At 46.4% G+C, this 27,684-nt stretch overlaps 3 protein-coding genes across 6 annotated transcripts; 1 reads left to right on the top strand and 2 right to left on the bottom strand.

The window, feature by feature from the left end:
• On the bottom strand, positions 1-18,946 carry ltn1 (listerin E3 ubiquitin protein ligase 1). Of its 2 annotated transcripts, XM_027024753.2 has the most exons (30): positions 18,802-18,946; positions 18,220-18,426; positions 17,554-17,652; positions 17,195-17,425; positions 16,832-16,884; positions 16,490-16,670; positions 16,126-16,299; positions 15,443-15,633; positions 14,943-15,162; positions 11,179-11,934; positions 11,038-11,079; positions 10,735-10,936; positions 10,268-10,507; positions 9,763-9,916; positions 8,378-8,525; positions 7,689-7,896; positions 7,183-7,342; positions 6,880-6,984; positions 6,425-6,567; positions 6,099-6,234; positions 5,523-5,667; positions 5,173-5,386; positions 4,702-4,939; positions 4,474-4,554; positions 3,949-4,135; positions 3,313-3,484; positions 2,799-3,019; positions 2,303-2,497; positions 1,733-1,900; positions 1-1,576 (listed from the first exon to the last, which is right to left on the bottom strand). In XM_027024753.2, the coding sequence occupies exons 1-30, from the start codon at positions 18,841-18,843 to the stop codon at positions 1,514-1,516; spliced, it is 5,376 nt and encodes a 1,791-aa protein (XP_026880554.2). In that variant the 5' UTR covers positions 18,844-18,946; the 3' UTR covers positions 1-1,513. The 2 variants fall into 2 exon arrangements, with proteins under 2 accessions (XP_026880554.2, XP_035391122.1); XM_035535229.1 differs by lacking the exons at positions 1-1,576; positions 1,733-1,900; positions 2,303-2,497; positions 2,799-3,019; positions 3,313-3,484 and having other exon boundaries at positions 4,044-4,135; positions 4,474-4,534.
• On the top strand, positions 18,945-23,903 carry nle1 (notchless homolog 1 (Drosophila)). 3 transcript variants are annotated; one of them, XM_027024749.2, is made up of 14 exons: positions 18,945-19,024; positions 19,263-19,422; positions 19,649-19,866; positions 20,039-20,118; positions 20,210-20,286; positions 20,366-20,463; positions 20,695-20,887; positions 21,008-21,143; positions 21,245-21,291; positions 21,373-21,575; positions 21,841-22,000; positions 22,191-22,261; positions 22,364-22,422; positions 23,801-23,903. In XM_027024749.2, the coding sequence occupies exons 2-13, from the start codon at positions 19,288-19,290 to the stop codon at positions 22,374-22,376; spliced, it is 1,431 nt and encodes a 476-aa protein (XP_026880550.2). In that variant the 5' UTR covers positions 18,945-19,024; positions 19,263-19,287; the 3' UTR covers positions 22,377-22,422; positions 23,801-23,903. The 3 variants fall into 3 exon arrangements, with proteins under 3 accessions (XP_026880550.2, XP_026880551.1, XP_026880549.2); XM_027024750.2 differs by lacking the exon at positions 23,801-23,903 and having other exon boundaries at positions 21,032-21,143; positions 22,364-23,108; XM_027024748.2 differs by lacking the exon at positions 23,801-23,903 and having other exon boundaries at positions 22,364-23,108.
• A 24-nt stretch (positions 23,904-23,927) lies between these two features.
• On the bottom strand, positions 23,928-26,552 carry slc25a1a (solute carrier family 25 member 1a). The gene is made up of 9 exons (XM_027024751.2): positions 26,294-26,552; positions 25,575-25,682; positions 25,276-25,375; positions 25,044-25,182; positions 24,748-24,832; positions 24,545-24,649; positions 24,317-24,432; positions 24,142-24,215; positions 23,928-24,052 (listed from the first exon to the last, which is right to left on the bottom strand). Exons 1-9 carry the CDS (start codon positions 26,535-26,537, stop codon positions 23,938-23,940), a joined length of 1,086 nt encoding a protein of 361 aa, XP_026880552.1. The 5' UTR covers positions 26,538-26,552; the 3' UTR covers positions 23,928-23,937.
• Positions 26,553-27,684: the final 1,132 nt, after the last annotated feature.

Raw genomic sequence — 27,684 nt, 5'->3', positions numbered from 1 at the left:
TTTAAGGTAATAGGATGATGTTTATTAAAGTCTTATTACACTGTAATAATCTAAATTCTAGGCCAATCAGCAGCCACAGTAGGGGTTTTTTGTTTATTTGTTTTTTGGGGGGTTTGGTTTGTTTGTTTTTGTTTTTATAATGCTCACCATGTCCACAATAGCAGGTGCATATTTCACCTTTGGAGGAACAAACATGGTTAAATCTGGTTTCTGTTTTTAAAACTCTAAATTTGATTGTAATCAACGTAAATGTGGCAAGCTGCTTGTGAAAGCAAAGGAACTACACAAATAATACGCATTGTTATTAACTCTGCAAAAAATGGATTCTTTTGTTGAAGGTCTTCCCTAATGACAATGCTTGAAGCATCAGACACTCTTGTCTGGCACTTCACCAAAAGACAGATTAAAAGACAGAACTTTTGCTAAATATACACAGGAGGGAGACACAGCAAAATACAGATGTTCCTAATTGTTTCTGGAGTTCCTGAGCCATCCAGCAGACAGATGCTCAATGTCAACCTCTATCAAATATTTACTGCCAAGCCAGCGCTAAGATTGTTTAGCTCCGCTCTGATCACAAATGTTCCATCTTCTCTCAACATATGCTGGTGAAAGCACTCTGTGTATGAACTATGTAACCTTCTGAGGTTTTGACTCAAACACACACAGCTCCAGCGGATAAGACGTGTTAGTGAGTCACATACATGTTCTGACAGGTTAACAGAAATGGTCACTGCAAGCGCCCCTATTCAACTACTTGATTTATGCATGCATGAATGTGAGAGAGAGAGACAGACAGACTAAATGTTAATAGAGAAACATAATAAGTCTGTATTTCAGACCCACAGGTGGCGTATGTCTTTGATTACACCAAGAATCTGTACATTAGCCAAAATAATCAGTGTGAATAAGTGACTCCAATCCCATAATTGAAATGAAATTACTACCATAAGCAAATGACATGGTGCCCAGTGTACCAGAACAGCATATTCCGATAAGCAGGTCTATTAGAGACAAACTGACACAGAGGTATAACATTATAAAAAAGCATTATAGGCTGTATACTAGGGTAGATGCTGCTGTGTGGTCCATTCCTCTCCTCCGTTCACTAGGGTGGATGCTGTTATGTTGAGTCCATCCCTGTGTTCCGCTGCTCATTTATATGATATGTGACTAAACACCGTGGTGCAGTAACACATTCTGCAGAGCCATTCATCAGCACGTCAGTCTGTCACATATGTGGCATTTGGTTCGAGAAGGCACTCTAGCCCAGTCCATGATAAAGGGGAGCTCCTGCCCTCCACGGGATGAGGCATATTGGATCGGCCAAAGGATTGGGCAGTGATCGTGTGACTCATTCTTCTCACAGAGATACGGTTAAGAGTAGGTGTTTATAGACTTCAGTCACCACCCAATTTATATATACAGACACCAGCTTGCACACTGAATACGTTCCTCTGTCTTTTTGTCTCATCATGGTCCACAGTCTAATGTTTGTCCGCGGTGGTGGTGGTTAGAAAAAGGTGTCTCTACATAAAGGGCAGGTGGACTTGTTGCTTGACGTGAACCATTTGTACTGAAACAGACAAAGGACAAAATATTAAAGAAAGTTCTGAAACCAACAGAAAAATAGCAGTCGACTCTGCTGTTACCTGCTTGTTATCAGAAAGCAAGAAGGTCGTGTGGGTGTGTGTGGGCGTGTGTGTGCGCGTCTGCGTGGAACTGTACTCACCAGGCAAGCCGAGTGGAACTTTTTCTTGCAGGTGCGGCAGGCTTTCTTAGGCAGCGAGTAGTTGGAGCCGTGAATGACGGAGAAGCAGATCATGCAGTCCTCCACTCCTTCGAAGCGCTTCTCCACGTTATTCTTCCACAGAGACAAACCCTCCATAATGCTGCCGTTCTATACGCAACACAGGCAGCAGAGGACAGAAAGAAGAATGGCTTCAGGTTACATGGGTTTTGCAAGCACCAGTGACCCATAGTTCGATGGCTATCTTGTCAGGTTCAGGAAATGGAACAGGAGTAGTACATTTAGATTCCATTTAGGGCTGGTTTCCCAGGCAAGGGTTTAGTTTGAATGTCAGAGTTAAACCTAAACTCAATGAATAAGAATTTTCAATTGTTTTTATCCATTCCTCAAGCTAACTGCATAGTCACAAGCCAACGCTATATTTTACCAAGCACTGTATGTCTGTGTATTGTGTTTCTAGAACTCTCCCCGAGCCACAAAAGTGTAAAATCCATTCTAGGATGAACATGACACATGGCAGATAGCTGTTGTTGCGTGGTGTGGGGCTCCCACCTGGTGTGTGAGGTAGGTGCTGAGCTGGAGCATCCAGTTTCGCCACTGCTGCACCGCTACTCCCACGCGACGGCCGCTCTCCACCGAGATGGAGCCCAGCGGGTAGTTCTGGGGCAGCTGGATCACCAGCTCGATGAAGATGTCGTCCACCGAGTATGTGGCGATCACCTCGCGCGTGGCCGAGCGTGCCTTTACCTGCAAAGCACGGGGCCAAACGTTCATCACACCAATGAACGAGGCCGAGGACAGCCTCTTAAAAGGACCACCTGCATTCTGTTGATTCGCAATTCGAACAGGATGATGCATAAGGTTACTGTCGATCAAATAAAGGGCGTGCTAACAAGGTTCAAGCGCTGGTGAACTTGGCGCACCACACCGAGCACAAAGCACCGAGCACGCCGCACACAGCACTCCGGCTCAGTGAAGAAAAGGCCCTTTCGAAATGTAAACCATTAACTGTTGCAAAAACTTTCTCCCCCGTTTGTTTGCGTCTTACCGTCATGCTCTGGAAGGTCTGCGTGCTGGACTGCACCGAGGCGATCTCCTGCGCAGAAAGCACTCCACTCACGTACTTGCTGGTGAACTTGTCCACGGTGCTGAACACGCGCTTCTCCTGGCTGGTCCACCAGAGCCGCACCATGGCTGGTAGGTCCTTCAAAGCGCAGTAATACACGGAGCAGGCCAGGTGGGGAACCTCAAACTGCACGCCTTCATTTTCTGTCACACAGGAAAGCCCAAACACACACACGCATTGAGCCTGTGTCTTGGCAAGCAGGGCTTAAATGGCTCACAAAATGTGGACTATGCGGAGTGCTCAATTCATCTGCTGATGCTACAACAAAGTGCCCTGAAGGCAGAAACATAGTCTTTACTCTGTGTGTGTGTGTGTGTGTGTGTGTGTGTGTGTGTGTGTAGCATGCCAGTTTGCACTAAATCCCCATTTGCAAATTGTCCCTTTGTGGGATGAATGGATTTGACGTGAACCAAACAAGAGTGGAGCTTGCACTCACGCCGCAGGGAGAGGGACAAGCTCTCAGTGAAGAAGCTTTTGGGCTCCTTTCCGGCTGCTTCCGCCAGCTGCCCCGGGAGTGTCGGGTTCTCCGGCATGAGCCGGAACAGATGAAGCAGCAGTGTGTGCAGGGAGCGGCTCTTCCTCAGATGCAGGGAGTACTGGACACGCAGCTGTAAACAAGCAACAGCGTCACCAGCAGCAGGAGGTGAGCGAGTGCACGCGACCTCAGGAACTGGGGATGCACGCTCTAAAAGCATGGCCACAGTTTTCAAAATATGCATTCCAACTTTTTGTAAAAAAGATACTTCGGGCGTATGGAGGACTAGACGTAACCAGCAGGCTCTGTGAAGAGAGATGTCTGAATAGTGAACAATGGCCTCATGTCTGTTACACAGAAGTTTGCTAGTAAACACAGCTGGCAGGGATGGGAGAATACACTGGCTTGCTTAAGTAAGGCCTCAAGGGTGCAGGGATTCGTGTGCAATACAATAACAGCCGATGCTACCAGAACTGCCTGCATCCTGTGCTACTGGGACTTTTAACATTAAGCACTGTGCATACAAACTTATGCAAAAATATACAAAATTTAAAGGGTGTAGCGGTCAATTGCTCGCAGGCCCGACATACACCGTACCTGGGAGGGTGCGGCCTTAAAGAAGGTGAGGAGGAGTTTCCAGGCCAGGAGGTATCCCAGGATGCAACAGTGCTCCGTGCTGAGTGGGACCACCACAGCAAACTCGCCCACTTGTATGCTACCAAGAATACTCTCCAACAGCTCCTCTGTGGTCGTGAGAATACTCATTATCGCTGCTGGAGGAGACCTGCGCAATACAAAGGTGCACTGAGACAAAGGCTGATGGTGTTCAGCTTCTCACGGCTTTTGTTCACTTGGTTCTTGCATCATATAAACCTGGCATCATCCAGTCTTCTGTTGAATCCCTTATTTTATATACTGTTAGAAAGTGCACCAAGATTTCCTGCAATTTCCATGTTTACAGGCCAGGTAACTGGCAATCAGCGTACGCAGTTGGATTTCTAAGTCAAACACCAATGAAAGACCAAAAATCCAAACCCACAGCCAGCTCACAATAATGCACAAACTGTCACAATAAATGATTAACTCTACCATCAACACAGAAAAACACACAGAGACTCTTACAAGCTTGGCTCTTCCTCCTCTTCATCATCAGATTTAGCATTGGCACGTTCACAGTCGCTTTCTGGTAAGAGAGGCATGACCCTGAGAAAACGCCATTGAAACACAATAAACGCTTGTTGTTATGCACATTGCCATGATAAAAACCATGTAATGACTGTTATTCTTCTGGCCTTGAACTGCCAGCAAGAGTAAACTCGGTAACAAGATGGTAAAAGCCATCTGTTTTACTTGTGCAGCATGTGGTAGACGGCCAGCTGCAGGGGCCGGGCCTTGAAGATGAGTAGCGGGGTCAGGGTGTTGAGCAGGGACTGCAGACCGTCGGGCAGGCTGCTCCTCTGACCGGCCACGAAGCGGGCCGGGAGCTTGTTGTGCGTGAGCAACCGCACAGGCATGTGGACGAGGGCCTCACCCACTGCCTCTGCTACCGCCAGAGGGAACAGCTGCTCGTCTGGCTCCGGGAATTCCGCTGTGGGGAACTTCTGGTTAGTGCACTGCTCTGTGTTGTGGATGCTCTGGTTCCGGTTGGTTATGGACACGTTTAAAAACGAGCAAAGATACACGCACGGCTGAGTTCGTGCAGCACCCCAGCTATTCGGAGAACAGAGCTGTGGGGTTTTAAGCCGACTCTGAAATAAAGGAGCTTCAGTCAATGGGACAATGTGAAAGCGAATAAGGCCTTGTAGGTGAATCAGGACCCACCAGGAATGTTGACCAGCAGAGGCAGAAGCAGAGTGTAGACACCCTCCACAAAAAACTCCTGCCATTCCGAGCTGAGCTCAGGAGGTAGCTGCTCGGCCAAACCAGCAGGGAGCGCTGCGAAGAACTCGGTGAGTTTCGCAATCAGTTCACAGTTAGCACATACAAACTGTTGCACCCAGGGGTTCCAGAATGACCCACTGCTCTCGCTGGCGATCTGTGGACACAAACACACACAGACAGATGCCAGTATTAGCCTGACCAAGCATAGCACATTAGACAGGTTTAATTGAGAACTGCCCCAAGCAGCACCACTACCGATATGGACTGATTTTGGATTACAAACAGCTCACCTCTAGCCAGGCCAGCATGGAGCAGAGCAGGAAGTCCCAGTGAGTGCTGCATAGGACTGTGGGAGAATGGTCCACCAGCCAGCACAGGAAACGCATCATCTCTACAGGTAAGGCCAGCTCAGCAGCAGATGCCTTTCCCAGGTCACTGAGGGGCAGACAAAAGGATGGATGAACACAGGTTCAAAACACAGAGATCTGCAGTTTCACTGTGAAGCTCTGCATGCATACTCACTATCGGCACTAATCTACTGCCACATGTGTCAGTGATAGAAAGAAAGGGCATTCGCACCATACTCCAACAATACTCACTAAACCCAAAATTAATTCAAAAATATTCTTTCTCTAGCACACATTTCCAGTATTTAGCTGATGCTTTTATCCAAAGCGACTTACAATTATGACTGAGTACAATTTGAGCAATTGAGGGTTTAAGGGTCTTGCTTAGGGGCCCGAACATTGACAACCTGGCATTGCTGGGGCTTGAACCAGCAACCTTCCGACTACAAGTCAAGCACCTTAACCACCGAGCTACCACTGCCCACACACAAACAAGCTGGCACACACACATACACACACCTGCTAAAAAGGAACCACTCCTCTCTGCTGTTGCGGCACTCCAGCACGGTGGCTACGACCGCTAGTAGGATCTCCTCCTCAACAGGAGTTGTAGCCTGTAGACAGCAGTTCAGCACAGCCAGACACGCCCAAACGCCTGCAACCAAAGCCACCTGACTCACTTCTTAAACAAGTCCAACGGGGCTCCTGTATGACCCACTCCGAATCACAAACCTCTCTCTTTCGTTATCTGTCGATATCTGTATTGTTTATCTGATTATCTGTATTATTTGGACGAGACGTTTGCTGGTTTGTGAGCACATGAGAGCGGGGACAGTCTGACTTACTGTGGGCAGAGTCCTGCACTCTCTCCTGCCAGTTAAGCAGGTCAGCCACAGACAGAGAGATGAGGGCTTCTCTCTCCGCAGTGGCCAGCCAGGGACACAGCACCTGAATGGTACTCACGGTGTGCTTTGAGAGAGGATAGAAACTTGAGAGAGGGAGAAAGACAGACACACACACACACACACACACACACACACACACACACACACACACACACACACAGTGTCAGATATGGAACATGGCCTTCAATCACGCCGCTGTGCTGAGGCATTTGGTGAAGCCGGCCCTGCTGGGCTGTACTAATGGCTTTAACATTAGCGCGTCCTGAGAGACGAACATCTGGCAGCGGTTGGCGCGACTGCTCAACCCGGGAGCTCTGCTGTCGAGCTGCTGCCACACATGTACATTCGTTCCCCCGTATCCGCGGTGATGCTCTTTTGTGAGATGCTGCCCTTACCTCTCTACGTTGTCATAGAGACTCTTAATGATGGCAGCAGCTGGTCTGCCCTTCTGAATGTAGCTTGCCAGCGTCAATGACCAAAGGTCACCTTCTTCTCGTGACCTGAGATTTAACCCAACATAACATCTCTTGTTAAATTACCCTTGCTAAAAACAAATCTAGGAGATCTGCAGTCAAGAGAGGCCATGCATATGGATATCTAAATACGGATATTAATAACTTTGGACAGCCTAATTAGAAAATAATCAATATTGTGGAAATGGAACAGATTAGGATTTGGACCAAGATGAGTGTATTCACCTTGTGAAGAGTGTGTTCAGGAGCCCGGCTTCAGCCAAGCTGGGGCTGCATGCGTTCTCGGCTACATTCCACTCTTGGAGCAGTTGGTGATATTCAGCCACCATGGCAGAGCAATGCTCCATTTCCTCACACCACTGCAGAGCGTAGAGAATTTCTGCAACTACACACACACACACACACACACACACACACACACACACACACACACACGAGTACTTTAATCATTATGTAGAGGCAGGCCTCACCTAAGGCTATACATTTTTATACATGCTTCATTTTGTCTAAATAAACAGGGTCATGTACAGACAGATCCCAGGCTTGTCTTTAGCAAAATGCTCATTTGCATCTTACCAGTTTTATCAAAATGCTCGTTTGCATCTGCTTTCATGATCAAATTTTCATTCATGTGCATCTCCTCATTCGTTAAAAAAGTCTTACTCATTAGCCTATACATTGACTAAAACCTTCTCGTTTTGAATGGGTGAAGCATTAGTGGTATGCCTCACCCGTATAGCTGAGATCAGGGTGCACCGAGGTGTCTGTCTCCTCCTGCTGTTCACCAACTGGTACTGCAATAAAGATGATTCTCCCTAGCAGAGCACTGGCACACAGGTGGGCAGGAAGCTTGCCAGAGGCCCTAACACTCCACACCTCCATGCAAGGGCAGTCCCCACACGCTCGGAGGCGCCCAGCCAGCAAGGGGCGCTTTATCCACTACATTTCAGCAGAGGGGAAAACAGTTTTTGCTATTAATGTCATGGCCTCAATCTTCATGAAACTCAGAACTGAATAATGCAACAAGACATATGAACAAGGGAATAGAAACACACGAATCTAAGTAATTAAATTATAAAATAAAAATCTAATTCAGATGTAGACTGAGCAATTACTGGCTGCACTGGAACATAATTCTTATTAGAATGGCCGACAAGCACCCAGGATTGTGCTCCAGCCAGTGTGCAGCCAGCCTGGCTCATTTTTTCATATGGTCCATCATCAGAAGATTTTCTTCCTGGGCTGAACTAAGAAAGCTGTTTGCAAGAAGAGATTTCCAACCAACACAACACACATTTAAAGCTGTGAAGAGCACAATTAGGCTAGCTGTGAAAAATCCAGGCTCTGCATGAAAGGTAACTGCAATTGGCAGGAAAAACCTGTCGGCTGAGCATGAGGCAGCAAACGACTGGCCGCGCACCTGAGGGGGCAGGGCTTGTCTAAGGCAGAACCACTCCTCTTGCGTGGGAGTTAGGCAGCCGATGAACTGAGGCAGCACGCAACCATTCTTCTGGGCTGTGGCCAGAGTCTCCGTCAAGCTCTGCACTGCCTGGACCAGAACCTGCAGACTACAGCCAGCATGTACAATATCACTTCGCATCATATCCAACACAAAGAGTCTTCTACTACACAGAACCCCACTAAAAGCTGCATGGTTTGTATATGAAATTTACAATAAAGTACATATTACTTATTCATACATAAGACTGTTATTACACAAAATATGTACAGTCTTCTAAAGGTGTATGAATTTCACAAATATTTGGACTCAAACATCCCTCTTCAGTTTCCAGCAATAGTCTGCCAGCATGGAAGGGCTCCACTTGGCACCGATTTTCCATAGGCCTGCATGATATGTGAGTGTAATCGGTTTAAAACTATTTATTTCAAGTAGGCAGCTAGCAAGAGAGCCTACGTTGCCTAGCTAACAACTGCGTGTGGTCGAAAGAAATATAAAATCAGTGACAGATCTTAATTTTTATAACCTTGAAAATATGTCTTAAAATGGGACATGCATTGCTGCACACCATGAGTTCAGTTCAGCTGTTTTTTTCTGATGCTTGTAGTTTAGCTACGTAGATAGCTAGCCATTTTTCCCCTCAAAAAAATTGACATCGGACCACACTTTACTTTCTTATTAATAATGCACATTACAAGAGAGCACCAATTTCACAAGCAGATATGTGATCCCTAAAGAAAAGGATAAATTGCAAGCTGCTTTTCATAAATGTCATTTGAGTCCCACACCGGAAAATGTGCCTGTTCATCATGTCTACTGTCCAGTTGTTAACTCACTGAAGCAAAGTGGCGGCAATCAGTGATCATCTTTAGTTTTTTCACCAACCCTCCCACACTTGATGGGTGGCGGCAGAACGTACAAAATGTAAACATTATTTTAAAAAATGTAACGGAAGGAACATTGACCAAAATAACGGTGTAAAAGTACATTTTTGACCTCACAAATGTACTCGAGTCAGAGTATAAAGTACACACTTTTAGAACAACTCTTAAAAGTACAATTTGTTCAGAAAGGAACTTAAGTAAATGTAACGGAGTAAATGCGGATTAAATTACTACCCACCTGATGATGCAGTGTCCACCCACTTTCCAAATCACCGTGTCATTACTATATCCCAAAATAGTGAACTTGCCTGCATTACAACAAAAGTTTGTCTCTTCTCCTTAAAAGCTATTTTGACTTAGAAATACAATGGTTTCCTTAGGATGACAGAAAATTACAGTCCCTCTATGGCGCAGGGCTGTAATTCTAACTCAGTGCGATGAGGAGAACTCCTGCTGTGGTACCTTTGCACGCTGAGGATGGAGGTAAGGAGCTGTCTTTTCACCCAGGCTGCAGCACTGTGTAGGAAAGTGCCCTTCGTGACCCCCGGTCCCAAATGAGTGACCAGCGAGTGTACTCCTGCAGTGTAAGCAAGCTTCAGCTTTTGGAGCAGAGCATCTGGTACACACACAAGCGCACACACACACAGACACACACACACACACTTTATAAGTCATTCTGCATTAGTAATACCCAAATATTACCTAAACACCACACAAAACTTGGTTGTCAAGCTTCACTTTCATTTTCTGCTAATTTCTCAAAAACAAACAAACAAAAAAAAAAACAACAGAATTCTAAAGTTACATGTATCATACCCCAGAAAAATACAAATCTAATGGATTAAAAGTTTTCAGTACTTTTGAACAAAACATTTATCCTAGTGACGCACTGACAATATGCACAGAACAACTGCGACGGTGAGTCTCCACACGGAGTAGAGGCTCTCCATACGCAGCAGGGAGGCACCTGAGAGGTGTGTGAGCGCCGGGTCCTGAGCACACAGCTGGAAGGTGGTGAGCAGCAGGTCATTGGCAGCAGGTAACAGTAGGCAGCCTTTCACCGAGGAGAAGAAGTTTGAAGCTACGTCAGAGATGAAGGAGACGAGAGGTTCCATGTTGCCCGCGTCGCACATGCCTTTGGCCTCCGACAGCGTGGCGTGCAGCCGCTCAATGATGCGTTCCACATACACCTTACCGATCAGCGGCTCTGGAGGGCGGGGCCAGGGAAACACAGTGAGAAGACAAGCAACGCGTGACAGCCCTTCAGTCCTTATTGTGAGGTGTACGTACCAGAAAAAGATGCAAGCCGCAGGACAGATTTAACACGGATTTTAGCACATTAACATCATGAACACATGTCATCAAGCGATGATGAAAAATGACCAGTCAATGCAAACTAACAGGACATGTGCATGGGTGTTGTGCGCTGTTTACCGTTATTGTGTTGCTGGGACAGGGCCAAGCTGATTAGAGCCCAGCTGTGACTGTGCTGGCCCGGCAAGGCAGAAAAGGCAGAGGGAGACGCTTCCAGCCCCACGGTACACAGCTCGCCAGCCAGCCGCACCAGACGTTCTCCCAGCACCGGGTCCCTCAACCAGCCTCCACACAGCTCCAAATGGCCAGCATTCGCGCACGCCTGACACGCAGACACAGAGCCCGAGCAGGGAGCTGAAGCTGCTGCTTCTCCTACACATCACAACAAGTCCGGCACCACTCCACTGGGAACTGCCAACGTACCTTTTGGACAATCTGAAGTAGAACACCCCATTTTAGGTCCATCTGTTGGGAAGGAGGATGACAAAGGAGGTGGTGATCAAAACGATGTGCAGTGGGCACATGAAATCCTGCGTGAGAAACAGTTATGGCTGGGAGTCTTACAGCAATGCGGTTGAGAACGAGGGTTTGCTCCGTGTTCGAGCCGCAGCAGCGCAGGGCGCTGAACACCATGTCCACCAGGAGGTCCGTGTCCTTTCCGTCGTCCTGCCGGAGCCACAGTGCCACCCTCTGCAGCAGGAAGCGCACGGCAGGATTTTGGGCCAACGCGCCCAGCTGGGTATCCGGCTCCACCTTCCCGTGCCCTGGCCCCAGGAGCACCCCGAACACCTGCGGCCTCGGGAAGGCCCGGAGCAGGAGCGCCAGGAAGCGCAGGTGCTTCTCCGAGTCGCGCTCGCACACATACACCACGCTCAGCTCAGCCAGCTGGCACACCAGCTCCAGCAGGTGGCCACTCGGCGGCGGAGGTTTGCGTTTGCCAAACCCGTCCGCGGGCTCGGTCACCGGGCGTCCGGCGGAAGGGCCATCCTCTTCGCCCTTGCCCTCCTGTTCGGCGAAGCAGATCTTCACGGCCTTCTTCCCCTTAGCCTGCTTTCGGGCAGGATTGTCCGGGTCATACATGACCTCCAGCAGAGACGCGATGCCCTCCAGGGCCGCCGGCTCCGTCTCCTCACAGTCCACGCGCCGCGCACACAGGCTGCCCAGGCCCTCCCAGAAATCAGTCAGGAGCCTCTGGAAGGCAGCAGCCTCGTCCCCGGTCACCCGCTTCTCCCAGGAGACCAGCATCTCGGAGATCTGAGGGAACAGGGGGCCTCTCTGCAGTGCAGGGGTTCCCAGGGCTTTGTCAATCAAAGGCAGGAGCTGTGAGAGGAGAGGTTAAAAGAAGAGAGGCACAACAAGAAGTGCACTTTTAAGGACATGACCCTTTTTGCCATGGTTTTACTTAAAAGGACAGCGAAAGAGCAACTGCCTACTAGTCCAAATCAATACAAAGCGCCACCGTGCCACTTCAAGAAAGTGAACTGCAATGTTAAAATGTACAAGTGAAAAGACCTAGGAGCTCACTTCTAGGTCAATATTTCAAAAGAATTAGTTGAGAATAAGACTGTGGATATTAGACCAGCTCTGTACATTCATAAACTTACACTCAGAAGAATATGAAACAATCTTTAGTAGTCCTGACTGAAAACCAAAACAAAGCAATGACTACAGCAATAACTGTGGAAGAGATTAAGTACACTGGTACAGATGAATAAGTCACCAGATTGCAATGGATTTATAGCAGAATGGTACAAAGCTTTTCAGAAAAAATGAACTCCTAATCTTGCACCGCAGAGCAACTCAGCACTGAAGAGGGCTGAAATTCCTCCCTCCTGGAAATAAGCTAGATCAGCTATACCAAGACAAGTTAGAAGCTGGCTCTTACAGACCTGCATTAAACATAGACCTTTATACATCTGTTATGGCTAAAAGCCTGGTTTGCCGAACCTCATTCTCTATGGTTAAACTGGTTTCATACTCCAATGACAAACAAGACGATATTCGGTGCGTGTTGCATATAATGCAACAGAACAAATTAATACATTTTCACGAGACCAAAGAGCCAGCTCCCTGGAGCTGCCAGAGCACCCATCTAACCTTCCTAAGGGATGGTCTTAGTCACACTTGTTATGCAGATGATATTCTGATTTATGGGGAGTTCCATCGGTCCTCTACCCGAACTAACTACCCGAAGCAGTTCCAGATCTGGACCTTTATCAGGGTACTAGTTACATGTCGGTGAAACAGAAATTCGTACATATAAACTTTGAACCATCCAGATATATAAGAATTTACAATCAGGCAGCACAAAACAGAGCAGTAGTGTACTGGTGTAATCCAAAATATAAGGCACATGGAGAACCTTACAATGTATAATATTCCTATACAAGCAATACCGGATATTGGCAGATATTTACATTTAACTGTTGCTTTTTTCCAAAATAACTGACAATTATGAATTAATATAATTTGAGCAATTGAGTGCTAAGGGCCTTGCTCAGGGTTCCAAGAGTGTCAACTTGGTAGAAGTGGGGCTGGAACTGGCAACCTCCTGATTACTAGCCGAGTACCTTAGCCTAAGAATGTAGTTTGGTGGACTGTATTAAAATGGGGGGGGTGGCATATGGCTCAGAATGCACACCAAATAGGTTGGTAAGTGGATTTAAAATATTGGTGATAAAGGCGATAACAGCTACAGACTCCTGGTTCGTAATAGCCATAAATATTCAATATTTCATAGAGAAATAATGTTTTATTTCAAAACTATGTATCGCACACATATTTGTGTGTGTGTGTGGTGGGTGGGGGGGGGGGGGGGGGGGGGGGGCGTGTGTGTGCGCGCACACGCACGCGCAAGATGCCAAAATAAGTCAATTGAGTAGCCACTCCCATCTCGGTCATTTATACAAAGATTTTTTTATCCTGTGTGAATCAGCCAGAAATATCACAGACATCCTGTAGTAATATTACATTACCCCAATAAGACCTAATGGGTTTTATGTGTAGTATTGTGGACAAAGAATAAAAATGATGAGGAGTTTCCAAACATTAGAAGAACACTTTCTATTAGAGAACCAAGATTTGCACAGACAGCTTCAAATTTACTTTAAGAAAGTAAGAGGGGTCTTGAGGAGCCGCAAACTGAAGTAGTGGAATTATTAATCAATGCACATACATCTAAAGACAACGTGTGGCATAAAACCATTTCTAAGATCTATAAAGACTGTATGAATATACACTCAACAGAATGTCAAACAAAATTGGGAAAGGGAAGGAAGTTACAGATGAAGAATGATCATATATATGGAGATTTCAGTGGGAACTCTGCTTCATGGAAGGAATGGAAGGAATTCTGTTGGACAAATATAATCAGATGTTTTTATTACACCAGAGCAGACAGCCCATATGGGTGATGTTGCCCCAGTATGTTGAAGGAATTGTGGATGCCAAGATTCAAATAGCTATCACTTCTTTTGGGAATATCCAAATATCCAAAAGGCTTAGGAAGATACAAAGGAAACTCCACAGCATATATTTAGAAGGGATATATCTAGGATGTGTAAATTACTCTCTGTTTCGTTTATGTTCACCCTGAATCAGGGAAAAAAACAGACAAAGACTTGATGTCTGAGCTTTTAGTCACTACAGCACTAGACCAAGAAATGTTTACAACCAGAAAGCCCAACTATAGATAACTAGATAGAAGTAACTAAAGAGCTACATAACAAAAAGATAACTTTTTCTCTGTAAATATTATGCTGGATGCATTTAAAAGCACTAATAAATGGATCAAGTATTTATTGGAATTGAAATTTGATAGTGGGAATAATAATAAACAACTATATATATATATATATATATATATATATATATATATATATATATATATATATATATATATATATATATATATATATATATATATATATATATATAAAGAAACAATTCAGTTTTACTTTGTCTGCAAGGAAACAAATGTGGACACAATTTAACTAACAACTACATTATCTAAACCCATCTGTTGAACAACTGTGAAAATTGTGTTACTCTGTATACAATTATTTTGTTTCTTTTGGAAGAGGATTTTACTTCTTCAATTAGTCTGCTATTGTCTTTTTTCTTATAATGCAGTATTTTCCCTAAAAGTGTATAGATGATTAGGTTTTTTTTTTTCCTTCTTGCATTAATGAAAGGGTATTGTTATGGAAGACACAAAGAAAGATTTGATACACTCATGGTCAAACAGAACATAACATTTAAAAAAGGCAAGCCTCAGCACCCATGATCAGCACAGCTGCAGTGATGTACACAGTCAGAGGGGCACTCACCTGCTGGCAGAGTAGCGCACTCTGTAAGGCCCGCTGCTCCGCCCCCTCTCCTGCGCTCTGTAAGGCCCGCTGCTCCGCCCCCTCTCCTGCGCTCTGTAAGGCCCGCTGCTCCGCCCCCTCTGCCACACTCTGCAGCAGGACAAAGCGCAGGCACTCCATGGTGGCATAGACGATAGCCGCGCACTCCGAGGGGCTGGCTAGTGCTCGCTCGCTGGCCAGGCTAGGACAAACATCAGACAGACAGTCACAGACACAGCCTGGCCCACAGTACCCTTCAGCACTGACGGCCGTAAGGAAAGTTACGCGTATCGGGGGGGGGGGGGGGGGGGGGGGGGGGGTGGACCTCGTGCAGCTGGGTTCAAACATTATGCAACTCTACCTAGACATCACGTGATAGAAGAGTCATATTAGTGCTGAATCATAAGACTGTAAAAGCACTTCAGATACTCGGGTAGACCAGACATAGTGCACTACAGTTTCTGTAGTGACAGGCGCATTACCCTTGTGTGATGGAGGAGAAGAATGTGGTGCAGAAGTGGAGTTTGGGCTCGGTGACCTCTGCAGGCAGCTTGCTGAGGAAGGGCAGCATGTTGGGGTGCAGCACGGTGGCCAGACCACGGCCGCCCTCCGCCAGCAGCGCCCACAGCTTGGGCAGCACCCCCTTCCTGACATTTACATGAGACCAACAGTCCTGCAAAACACGCCATGACGTGATGAGGCAGAGTTCCAGAGCTGCTTGTGTTAGTGTGCATCAGTATATTAAACCAACCACATTTACTACAAAATTCAAACCTGAAGAGATGTAAATGAAATCACACTCCACGTTTTCATATACATAGCTATTCAGTGACATGTAACTTTTTTTTTTTTTTTTTTTGATGCTTCTCCATCCGATGTAGATCTACAAATACATACAGAACCTGCAGAACTGCAGGGAACAGAACAGGCAACAATGTCACATCTCGGGACAATTTGGAGACAACTTGCTTACAGTTAACAGAAAGGGAAGGTGGTGATTGAATCATGTAATCTGGAAATACCCCTCTGGGTTTCCAAAACATTGCACAGGTGGGAAATAATACAGGTGCAGACATGAGACAGGCAGCCAAGGCTACAGCATGTCCTGCCACCATCAATGCATTACAAAGCGATGTCGCTGTGAGACGGGACGACGGTTCCTGACCTGTATGCTGGAGATAACGTGCAGCACAGCCTCCCAGAGTGGTGGCAGGACCACAGGGTCGGAGTCATCGATACCTAGGAGCACAGCGGAACACACTCGAGCCGCCTCTGCCTGAAGCAGCTGAGGAGTGAGCTCACACAGAGCCGCCACAAGCTCAAAGAGCGCCCCTCGCACCTGGAGAAGAGGGCTCAACTTACAGCTCGGCACAAACGACGGGCAATCACCTTTCTCGTCAGGTGTGGTCAACTTAAACAGTGAAGTGCACAAGGACTGATCAAGGAGAGGTTCATGCAGTCACTTAAAGCAGTTACTGACAGCAACATGTGGCCTTGAAAAACACTTCCTCACGGCTTATCCGGCTCACCTGTGGGCTTTTGTGCTTGCTGTATTTCCAGAACTTTCCCTGAGCAATAATGTTAGCGAGTCGCTTGGCGAGCGCCTCGCAGTCCGACTGAGGCAACACCGTCAGCAGTCTCTTTAGCGCCAGCAGAGAGCTGGTGAGCAGACGCATGTACTTGGCCTCTCGCTCCTCCTCTGGCACACTCCTGCACGTTTTTACACCACACACAAGCACATCAGGACACGCAACAACCACAATGCAAAAATACCACATATGTACCATTAAAGGTCTGCCCTGTATTCTAAGACAGTACTTTGTAGGAAACAGTATTCTGCAAACAACTGCTTCACATCCGCACCAACTTACTGTGGGTCACTGAGCGTGTCTGCAGTTTCCTTCAGCAGATTGTCTTGGAGCACCTAGGGAACAACGGATACAACAGTCACGTGTAGCAACAGAACACAGTGGGAATCAGCGGTTACTTTAAGTCAGGGATATCCAAGTTCAGTCCTGGAGCTCTCCCGCCCTGCAGTATTTAGTTCCAACTGCAGATTTTACCGAAAGACGTGATTAACTTTGTAAGGCCAGGGTTGGAACTAAACTCAGCAGGGCGGCAGATCATCATCGCTTTATGTAACGGCACCTGCATTGCTGTGAGCAGGGATTTATTCCTCAATTAAAGAACGCAAGCGGCGGCAAGTTGACAAGGGAAGTAAAAGGCGGACTTACATTCAGCACTTCCTCCTTACAGAAGCTAAGAGCCTCTGGCTGCTTGCTAAGAGGGAAGGCAGCCTGGAAAGCGACGGCAGCAGCAGAGGCTGCAGGGGAGTATGTGTCACACTGCGCTACGAGCCAGTGGCCCATTAGGCCCTTCAGATAGGGGGCGAGGTTTCGCTTGACTTTCAGAATCAGCTGCTCAAACGCCTGCTGCGCAGCCTCTCGAACGCGCCGGTCGTGATCCTGATGCAAAGTGACCATACCGACTCCATAAGAAAACGGCACACGGAAAACAAACACCAGCCCAACCAAACCGATTCCAGTTCTTTGGTATCGGCCCCGATTCTCAAGGATAATGAATAAAGTCTTACCACTGATATTTTGCAGTATATACGCGGCCAGTACGGAAGAACCCCTCTAACTACGTCGGATTCCCGCTCCTGACACATGGCACCAAATTCTTGTACAGCCTGCAAGGACAGATCATTTATACAGATCATTTATAGACCATCCTGGAATCTACACATATTCCACTCTAAATGCACATATGGACAAAAATAAAATGACTTTAAATGGTCCAGTTTAATCTGGCTGGTATTAGGTGATTCTGAATCAGACTTGTACACATGAGAAGAACAAGCATTCTATCAAGTGTTACACATTAACCCTGAATTTACTGAAGAAAAGCTGCGTAACTGCATACAGCTGGTATGGGCCACTAAAAGAGATCGTAAAACAGTACATAGTATTGGAGAGACAGGAAAGCCTTGCAAGCATAGCCCATCTGTATTAAAGATTAGAAAAACATTTACTGCGAATCCACAATAGACAAGGTCTAAGTTAAGAGGTTCCTCAGCTGGTCCACATGCTCTGGTCCAGCTCCCAACAGTCCCTGGTCAGATAATCAAGAGCTCTGCAGTTGTTTGATTACCTCGATCAGTTGTATGAGGAGCTGGAGCAGAGCAAAATCTGCATACAGGTTCCAAGGACTGGACTGAAAATAACCAGGCGTCTAACTCCAACAAAAATTTACTCACCTTTAGTTTTGTGACTGTATCTCTCTTAGACAATTTTCTTAAAACCAAACGAAAATCAGCATCTACCAGATTGTCTATTTCTTCTGCTCCGTGGACAGCAGGCACATATCCTGGGTCATTTGAGGTTGAAATGCCAAATCCGACAAACCCAGGAACACTGCCACTTTCACGGGCCAGTAATTCGGCAGCTCTACCACTGCTGGACGGCTAAAGCAAGAACAGCGGGAGATGTGGAAAGTGACTCTCCATCATGACACGACTGCTACACAAGACATCCGCAACTGTTAATACTGTAAATGTCAACGTGACGTGCTCAAGTCATTGGTTGGTCAAAACTTTCAAGCTATATAACTGACGTTAATTTTTTTTTTTACTTCATTGACATTATTGTTAATAAAACCTCCTTCTAAACCTTATAATCCATGTATGATAAGAGTATTTGTATCCACAGTGTGAGACACTGGACTGCTCTCCTAGTCTGGAAGTGGCACGCACTTTAGCACATTAGCCAGCTAACTTCCCAACAAGCTAACCAAGACTTTTAATGGCAATAAGCCTTCGATCACGTTGACATTGCCTTACCCGAACATTTCCTTTCGTTCTTTGTTTATTCTTACCACCCATGTTTTATTTTGTTTGATGTTTTCTCTACTGTAACTAGCACATTCAGTATTAGCCTGCTACTGGTGCACTTTAAAACCATCGCCTGTTTATGACGTAAGGCTGCGACCGTGCGTAATTTTCCGGCGACCGCCGAGTCCGAGGCCCCACATGTGGAACCTAAGCTCCCCGCAAATAAGTAAAGGTATTTTGGTTTCAGTTATACCTTTAATAATAAAATTATTTGTCCTCTTTATTTTGATAAGTATCTAGCTAATACTTGATTTACTTATGTTTATACATGAAGTTTATTACGTGAAACAAACCAGCTGACTAAATAACAAGCGAGCTAGCTAATTAGTTGAAAAGCTAACATTGTAATCTTGGGGCGTTAATTACGATCAAGGTTATCATGCGTCAATCGCTTTGTCTGTTTTTGTCAGTCCCCGTGAGCCCATCTTTTTCAAAATGAGCGGCGACGTTGAGCGCATGCTGATCCAGTTCCAGGATGAGGCTGGTGAGGCTCTTGGATCCCCCTTCGATGTACCGTTAAATATAACCCCGGATAAACTACAGCTGGTCTGCAACGCACTCCTACAAAAGGTAAGTGGCATAAAGCCCCCCGGCCTCGATCGTTGAATGTTAACTCACTCTGATCGGCTGTATATATATATATATATATATATATATATATATATTATATATCTAAGTTATGTGTCTTAACGCTTGGGTTTCTTTCCGTTCTCTTTTGAAATCATCCCAACCTTCTACATTGACAGCCCAACTTTGTTTTGCGCCTTTCTTTGTCCGGCCCTTCGGTTTGCGATAGGAAGAGCCAGTGCCGCTGCTGTTCTTCGTGGGCGATGCGGAGGTGGTGTCATCTTTGGGGACCTGCGTGCAAACGCTGGGTCTGGAGACGGAGCAGGTGCTGCCGGTGGTATACCAGCCACAAGCTGTGTTCCGTGTGAGGGCTGTGGCCCGCTGTACCAGCTCTCTAGAGGGTCATACCGAGGCTGTCATCTCTGTGGCGTTCAGTCCTACTGGCAAGTGAGTAGTGTGGCCCTGATTTGCTTCTATTATCGCGGTTCGTTCCTCAGTTTCGCTGCATGTGCCAGTTCATGTTACCGCCACTCACTGTTTAGTGTTGGACAAGAGTCAGCAAGTTGTGCAGTGCTTGGTATTGTTTTAAAGTTTTCTTTGTGTGAATGTCATGCCTCAGATACCTGGCCAGTGGGTCTGGGGATACAACAGTGAGGTTCTGGGACCTGACCACAGAGACTCCTCATCACACTGCCAGAGGTCAGCTGTGCTGTATATCAAAGTACAATCAAAGGTTGTGTTAAACTTAGACTTCGAGGCTGACAGATCCTCTGAACATTATGTCGTTAAGGACACACACACTGGGTTCTGTCCATAGCCTGGTCTCCAGATGGCAAGAAGTTGGCATCAGGATGTAAGAACAGTCAGGTGAGTGTTCACAGGCTACAGATGGTTGTGTCATGGAATGGCACTGGTGTTCTTCAACCTGTGCATGTCATCTGTGTAGATTCTGCTGTGGGACCCGGTCACGGGGCAGCAGATGGGGAAGGCAATGACCGGACACAGTAAATGGATCACTTGGCTGTGTTGGGAGCCACTTCACCTGTAAGTTCTGCTGTGTGTACTGATGTTACTGTGTTTGGTTTATTGTGAAAGCCCTTCTTGCTGTGTATCTGCTTCACAACAAGAGCATAATGCTGCCTTTGCATTATAAATGCTCATGACATGCAACTATGTAGCACTACAGCTTAGCTCGATGGCCTTGAATGAGTTTTTCCTGCACCCAGCTTCTGTATAACATGCCCCTACCATGTCTACTCTCTCATCCTGACAAAGGAATCCAGAGTGCAGATACTTGGCCAGCTCCTCTAAAGATGGCTCCGTTCGGATATGGGACACCCTGCTGGGCCGCTGTGATAAGATTCTGACTGGCCATACGCAGTCCGTCACATGTGTTAAATGGGGAGGGGACGGCCTCTTGTACTCTTCATCCCAGGATAGGACCATTAAAGTCTGGAGGGCCAAAGACGTAAGGGTCAACAGGCTGTGTGTGTAACAGAGCCTTTTTTCCCATTTTGGGTCTTAGATCTTCACTATCCATTATTCTCAAGACAAAAGCTATAGTAATATGCCCCTTTCATTGCTTTAGGGAGTTCATTGTCGGACTTTGCAGGGTCATGCTCACTGGGTCAACACGCTGGCCCTCAGCACTGACTACGTGCTCCGCACAGGAGCCTTCGATCCCGCCACCGCTACCATCAACCCCCAGGACCTTACTGGCTCGCGTAAGACACCCAGGAACAACTTCACGTACAGTGATTGTGTTTTTACAATAATGCAAAACCCAAAACTACCCTTTGATTTAATGTTAATTTGTGTCATACAGTGGACGAGATCAAAGGAAAAGCCCTGCAGCGTTATAACAATATCAGAGTAAGTGTGACACTTTCAGTTTGTTTTTCTAGAAAAACTTTACATCTGTTGCATTTATGTGACATTGGGTCTGATCTACAGGGAAAGGATCCTGAGAGGCTGGTGTCTGGTTCAGATGACTTCACCCTGTTTCTGTGGAACCCAGCTGAGGAGAAGAAGCCTTTGGCTCGTCTGACCGGACACCAGGCTCTGGTCAACGAGGTGCTCTTCTCCCCTGACACGAGACTGCTTGCCAGCGCTTCTTTTGACAAGTCTATCAAGCTCTGGGATGGCAAGACTGGCAAGTAAGGCCTTCAAACTATAGTTCATTTCTTTTATGTTGTTGCTTCTAGAAGGTTTGGTGAATTGCCATTGATACTGATGCATTTCCAGTAGCGTACAGCAGAGGGCGCACGAGTAATATTAATGTTGAATTGGTCTGTAATTTCATCATGGGCTTGTGTGAGTCAGAAGAAACCAGACATTTCTTCCTAGCATGTTACACAGCTCTTAGACATCTGTCAAACCCGAACATGTACGGTTCGGGACTGTGTTGTGTCCTGGGCGCAGGTACCTGACCTCACTCCGAGGACATGTGGGGGCCGTGTACCAGGTGGCGTGGTCGGCAGACAGCCGCCTGCTGGTGAGCGGCAGCAGCGACAGTACGCTTAAGGTGTGGGACGTGAAGACAGGCAAGCTGAATGTGGACCTGCCCGGCCACGCCGATGAGGTGAGAGGCCCAGGAGTGTCACCACCCAGCTCCTGCGGCTTCGTACGCCAGTCCTGAGCGAGAGCATGATAGAATCATACTTTAGATTAGACTTGAAGAAAATGTCTAGAAGAGAGAAATATGGCCATGTGTATCTTTTTTTTTTTTTTTTTTATTATTATGCTGATTGCCACGTGTTTGTTGCTTGCAGGTTTTTGCAGTAGACTGGAGCCCTGACGGTCAAAGAGTGGCCAGCGGAGGGAAAGACAAGTGTTTACGGATGTGAGGAATTCTGTGCGTTCTTGCAACCGTTGTGGATTGTGTTTAAATCACACCACTTGCTTTAAACACCTGGTATGTCTGCTTTTCCTCCCCCTGCTACAGATGGAGGAGGTAGCTGACACAGCCTCCAGTCCTCTGCCCTGCATTTGTCAACCAATCAGGTACCTAGTTTCCCAGCCAATCATATGCCTTGTTGCCCCCCTTCGCTTTCATCATCCGGCGAGCCCAACCCTCAGGATGACGAACAGCTGTGTCATTTTGAGAAACGTTAACCTAATCACCCAGTGCCCTTGCGTGCACTGCATCACCTAAGAAGACCGAGTGCAACGCTTGTGTACACTGATCTTGTGCCACAGAGGACCAGAGGAAGAGAAGTGCAAGATCAGTCATGGCATCACATCTTGGCTTAATGAAACTGCAGTTACCTCAGTCAAGTGGGTCTTATGAACTCACCACTGATGAACTAATCTAATCTCTGTAATCCCATTCATACCTACAGACACACCTTGTGATTAATTAATCATGGGGAATGCACAGGGTAATGGGGTCTATTCTCTAGTGAGATTTATCCATTAAGATTAAACTAACTATATATGTAGTAAAATTGACAAGATCCATGTTGTTACTCTCTTCCGTGGAGCAATTTTAGAAACTAAACAGTTATCAGATCATTTGATTCAAAAGCTTCATTGTAGCAGTACTTAAGAATGTAGTCAAATCTGTGTTTTCCTCTGAAATCTGACGATGCCTACAGATCTTTTTAATCTTTGAGTCATTGGCTAATCCACTTAGGTAAAGAAAAAGACAAAAAATGTAGCCCACATAAAATTGAATTCTAAATTCCAAATCACTTGCTCTTTGGGACATTTTTGTCTGAATGGTGATGGTGAAGATAAATTCACAAATAAGAAGGTGAATAAGTGAAGATAATTGGAACCAAGCGCAAGCCTGGTTGTTCCCCTCTCCTCTGTCCCTGGCATGAGGTATCGGGACAGGATGGATCAGATCGACCTTGCAGGTTTTCCTAAGGGCTTTAGTGGAATTCTGCAGAGAACACACCTTGTCTGTTGGGTCAAGCACTAAATCCAACAAGAAACTATTGGCTTATTTCCACACTTTTTATTTTGTAATTGGTTTGTTGATCCAATACCTTACTCGGGTTGCAATGAATGGACTGTTGCATTATTTATCTGAATGGCAAGGTAAAATCACACATCAAACTTCAGAGAAGTGACAGCGGTGAAACCATATTCCACGCTTTGTTACCATCTTATTAGCGCAGCAACTAGAAAAAGCTGCACTATACATATGTGTGTAAATTCCAAGCAACGAAATAGGACGTCTTTTATTCTTTTGGTTTTTAGTAAGATTAAGAACGTGGCGGTGAAGACACTTGCATGGTTTTATATTGAAGTGCAACCAGTAATACTCATCACAACTGTATGCTAGACAGAAACTTAAATTGTGCATCAGAAAACCACATGAGCTTTTTTTCCCCCTCTCTCCTGCTCATGCTCTCTTGGCTTTTTTTGTGTGAAGTGTGCAGACACAGATGGCTGCCTAATCCACTGCTCGCAACCGGGGAACAGTGCAAGGCTCAGGCTCTTCACTTGAGCGACACCGCCAACTGCGTCTGCATGGTCCGCCCTCTCTAGTTGGGCAGCGGGTGACCCCTCTCAGTCAGTTGGCCACGCGTTGTTCAGAAGCTTGACGACCTCCTCGTACAGGACAAAGACGATGGCCACGTCGAGGCACACCCGGCCTAGCCGCGGTACCGTCCCTTTATAGAAGCTATGACATATGGAAAGCCATGTTAGAGGGGGGAAATGGACATGTGTTAAGACGTTGAAGATGGTTAACAATGCTAAGAAAATGCATACGCTTGAGGCCCCTCGTTTTTCAGTATCTGGAAAGCACAGTCTAGAGTGTTCTTATAACGATGGGCTTCCAAACCCTATAAATAGGGGGAAAAAATCACCAACTTGTATATTGGCCTGAAAAAACTCAAATGGCTCTCATTTTGAATGTAAAGCTCGCAAATGCAGAGCAGTATACCTGCATCCTGGTCTTTACCACATCCAGGGGTGTGTTTCCAAACACACTCGCTGCCCCTGCTGTTGCGCCAAATATGGCTGTGACTAGTGGGTGCATATCGCGTGTTGGGTCATCGCCTGGGTACAGAACCAAGAGCATCAAATATCTGGTCTTTGTTAAAATTATATTAAATATCATGACCCATTATTTGGTCAACAACTTTGAGTGCAGTTGCGTTGGTTCACTTACCTTTGTACCAGTTGCGTAGAAGGTTCATGACATAAAAGCGTATCGCTTGGTTGGACCCCTGTTTCAGTATTGTTGCAGTCAGACCCTGGTATGTCCCACGAACCCCTGCCAAGACAGGACAGTTGTTACAGTACATATTTCAAATGCCATGGCTGTTTATAAACAGGTGCCACAGAAGAAGCCACATTTTGTCCAGCTTAAACCTTGATCACGGATGATTTCACGCACACCATGGAAGAATCCTCTGTACCGTGGCTGAAGAGAGCACTGGTCGTGGATCAGCTTCACCTGCAACAACAGGGAGACATTTAGTTAAGAAGTTTAATGTTCGTTTATTTCAGTAGGTTTTCCCACAAAACATGTTTAGTGCATTTCAAATAAAGCGCAAGTCATTCCTGGAATAGCAAAGTACTGTAGAGCATCATGGATGTGTTTGGGTTTTTTTGGTTTTTTTTTACCACAGTTCAGGTGAGCAAGACAATGTGTGAATTGGTCCAACCTTGAGAGTCTCCATTGGGCAGACCACCAGCACGGCCTCAGCGACGCCTGCCCCAAGCCCACACAGCCAGCTGCGAGTGTTATCCAGCCGACCACTGGCATCTCGCATTGGGTTGCTGAGAACTTCAAATATCCCAAACCTGGCATTGAATGACCACAAGAGAGGAGGTTAAAAGGAAGGAATCCTGCCATGTAAAATGGCTCTGGAAATATGGTCCTCCATATTGTCTTACCGGACCGCAGACTTGGGGATAGAGCCGTAGAGCAGTGAGCTGAGTCCTCTATACAGCCCTCGCAGACCATGGTCCTGTACCGTTAGCCTCACACAGTCTCCTAAGCGCACACCGTTTAAATCCACATGTTCAACATTTTCAGACTCTTAAATATTTAAAGCCTCAGCTACTAATCACTGCAGGCGTGGGTATGAAAACAGAGGCACCTGGCAGGGTCCTGCTGCCAGTGTGGCATCAGTCCAAGCAAATCTCTGACTCGGGCCATAAATAAAGTGCTGCAGCAGACTGGTTCTCCTTACCTATCCCTCTGAACCGAGGGGGGTTGGCCCTCTCGTCCAGCTGCAGCTGGGTCTTTATGTACTCTGTGGGGAAGGTGATGCAGATCTCAATGGCTCCTGCAATGCCACCTGTATACAGACCGTCACCAGGAATAGTCAGCAAAGCAGATGGGCCAAAGATAAAATTGATTTTAATCTTTTATTTATTATCAGTGTTTGTTGTGTGTTTTGTTGTTGTGGTTGTTGTTGTTGTTGCCCTGTTTGTTTATTGGGGGGGGGACACTTTCTTTACTTTTAAGGGCCATTTTTGAATCTGCTAGTGATTCTCTCATTATCCAAATCAAAAACCCGAGCCTGTTTATTGCCAAAGTAATTGTTGCCTTGTGTTTTTTAGCAGTTCCTCAGGTCTGGGCCCAGTGGCAGGTAAATGATGATAAAGCCAGGGCCAGTCTTAATAACGTCACCGGCAAGACAACAGGAGGCCAACTCACGCTAGCTAAGCCAACGCAGGACGTGCTAAAGTCGTTGGCCAGCGACAGAGCCTCGCAAGCACTACAACACCCAGGCGTTTTGTAAAAGGTCACGGGTATCGCACCCTTGTCGTTCAACGGGTCCGCAGACATTTGAGCCAGCGCCGGTGCGGTCATGTGGCGAACGACGCAAGTAGGGAGCCCTGACAAGCCACCAACCAAAACAAACGGCGCTTACTCGCATTGCGTGCACATTATAAAGCATTTTACCTGCAAGAATCGCTTTTCCCGGGTGAGTGACTTTCCTCCCGCCTATCGCGGCCGCTGCTAAACTCCTTTTTCCAGCGCAAACGCTGCGAATGGAGCTCAAACTACCCGCTACGCCGGCACGCAGACACGGCGGCGCACTCGGGGTCGACGCTGCGGGATGCTGCTGTGATCTGCATCCCCGTCTGAAAATCGCATCTCTACACGGTCCGTCTGAAACGGAAAACGGCTTGTACAAGGACGACATTTTACTGGTAACTTCTAACCGCAGACAAGCGAACAAAATCACCGTGCGTGCGTTTACCAAATAAGACGACTAAACAACGTACGCTTGTCTAGGACGGTACCGACACAGCCGCTGACACGCCACTATGGCTGCTGCTGAATATTACAGCAGGTGGAAGACGAGTGGCTCGGTCATTGGTCTATGTATATTATTTACTTAATTTATTAAAATATTCCAGCTACTTAATATTAGCAATCTGTCAGCCGATCGTGTTAAAGCTGCAGGTTTCGCGTTAGCGAGTCGTTTTGCTGGGAAAAATTGGTTAGCGTACTAAAAATATGAAGCTTTACTGAAATAAGCATAACGTCTGCATATACTTATTTTTTTCCCTTTTTTTTTTACAAGAAGAAGTGCCATGTTATTCACGGATTCCTGAATTACAAGAGCCCTCACTGAGGAGTGTGTGGTAGCAAGCATGACAGGAGTGACTGACAAGGGCAAGATGGATTTACAATTTATTTTGACATGCTTTCTGACTCATGGATGGATGTGGGCCTTTGTTGCTGGTTGCCATGTAGTCACGCAGCGGGATAAATGGTGGCCGAACACTTCAGATATGTGTCGATGAGGCACCGGTACACGTTGAGCCGCTGCTCTTCCTCTTGTGTGTCTTCCTCGCAGGTGTATATCCTGACCTGGCTCACGAAAACACGTCCTCCTCACAGTATCTTCTGAATCATATCCAATTTTACAGCATCAGATTCAGCTCATATACTGAGGAGCGAACATGCATGTTCTTTTAATATTTTCTGTCTTCAGCAAGCTAGCAAACAATTTGAATGTATTGGTAATACGTATTAACTAAACTAGCAAAAATGCTTAACATCATACTTTGGAAGAAGCACATTTGTACAATTATAGTTTTCTACCATGTAGGCTTATGTTGAGCTGTGTCACCACAGCTGTGTGGAACTCACGTTGCCAGTTTTGAATGCACACTTCTTTTCCAGGTTGCCTTGCAGCAGGAAGTTCATAAAGCTAGTGTGAAGGAAAGCCCAGGCCTTCAGTTAAACCAGGCACTTGCACGTCAGCGCAAATTCACTCAACTTGCCATCCAGAGACTCGTGACAGATATTCAGGTCTAGGCTCAGCTTCTGCCCCAGAGGAG

This window comes from Electrophorus electricus, chromosome 17, assembly GCF_013358815.1.
Source record: "Electrophorus electricus isolate fEleEle1 chromosome 17, fEleEle1.pri, whole genome shotgun sequence".
Classification (NCBI taxonomy): Eukaryota; Metazoa; Chordata; class Actinopteri; order Gymnotiformes; family Gymnotidae; genus Electrophorus; species Electrophorus electricus.
This window is presented reverse-complemented; position numbering and strand designations above follow the sequence as displayed.

Bases quoted from the DNA above. Each gene is read 5' to 3' on its own strand.
- ltn1 (XM_027024753.2), bottom strand. From the start codon at position 18,843: ATGGGTGGTAAGAATAAACAAAGAACGAAAGGAAATGTTCGG. The intron at 9,917-10,267 runs GTGCCTCCCTGC...TGTGTGTACCAG, and splicing joins GGCGCTCACACACCTCTCAG to ATGCTCTGCTCCAAAAGCTG. The intron at 6,568-6,879 runs GTAAGGGCAGCA...CCCTCTCTCAAG, and splicing joins CTCTATGACAACGTAGAGAG to TTTCTATCCTCTCTCAAAGC.
- slc25a1a (XM_027024751.2), bottom strand. From the start codon at position 26,537: ATGTCGTCCTTGTACAAGCCGTTTTCCGTTTCAGACGGACCGTGTAGA. The intron at 25,376-25,574 runs GTAAGGAGAACC...GTGTGCGCTTAG, and splicing joins CCCTCGGTTCAGAGGGATAG to GAGACTGTGTGAGGCTAACG. The intron at 25,183-25,275 runs GTAAGACAATAT...ATTCAATGCCAG, and splicing joins ATCCCCAAGTCTGCGGTCCG to GTTTGGGATATTTGAAGTTC.
- nle1 (XM_027024749.2), top strand. From the start codon at position 19,288: ATGAGCGGCGACGTTGAGCGCATGCTGATCCAGTTCCAGGATGAGGCT. The intron at 20,287-20,365 runs GTGAGTGTTCAC...TCATCTGTGTAG, and splicing joins CAGGATGTAAGAACAGTCAG to ATTCTGCTGTGGGACCCGGT. The intron at 21,292-21,372 runs GTAAGTGTGACA...TCTGATCTACAG, and splicing joins AGCGTTATAACAATATCAGA to GGAAAGGATCCTGAGAGGCT.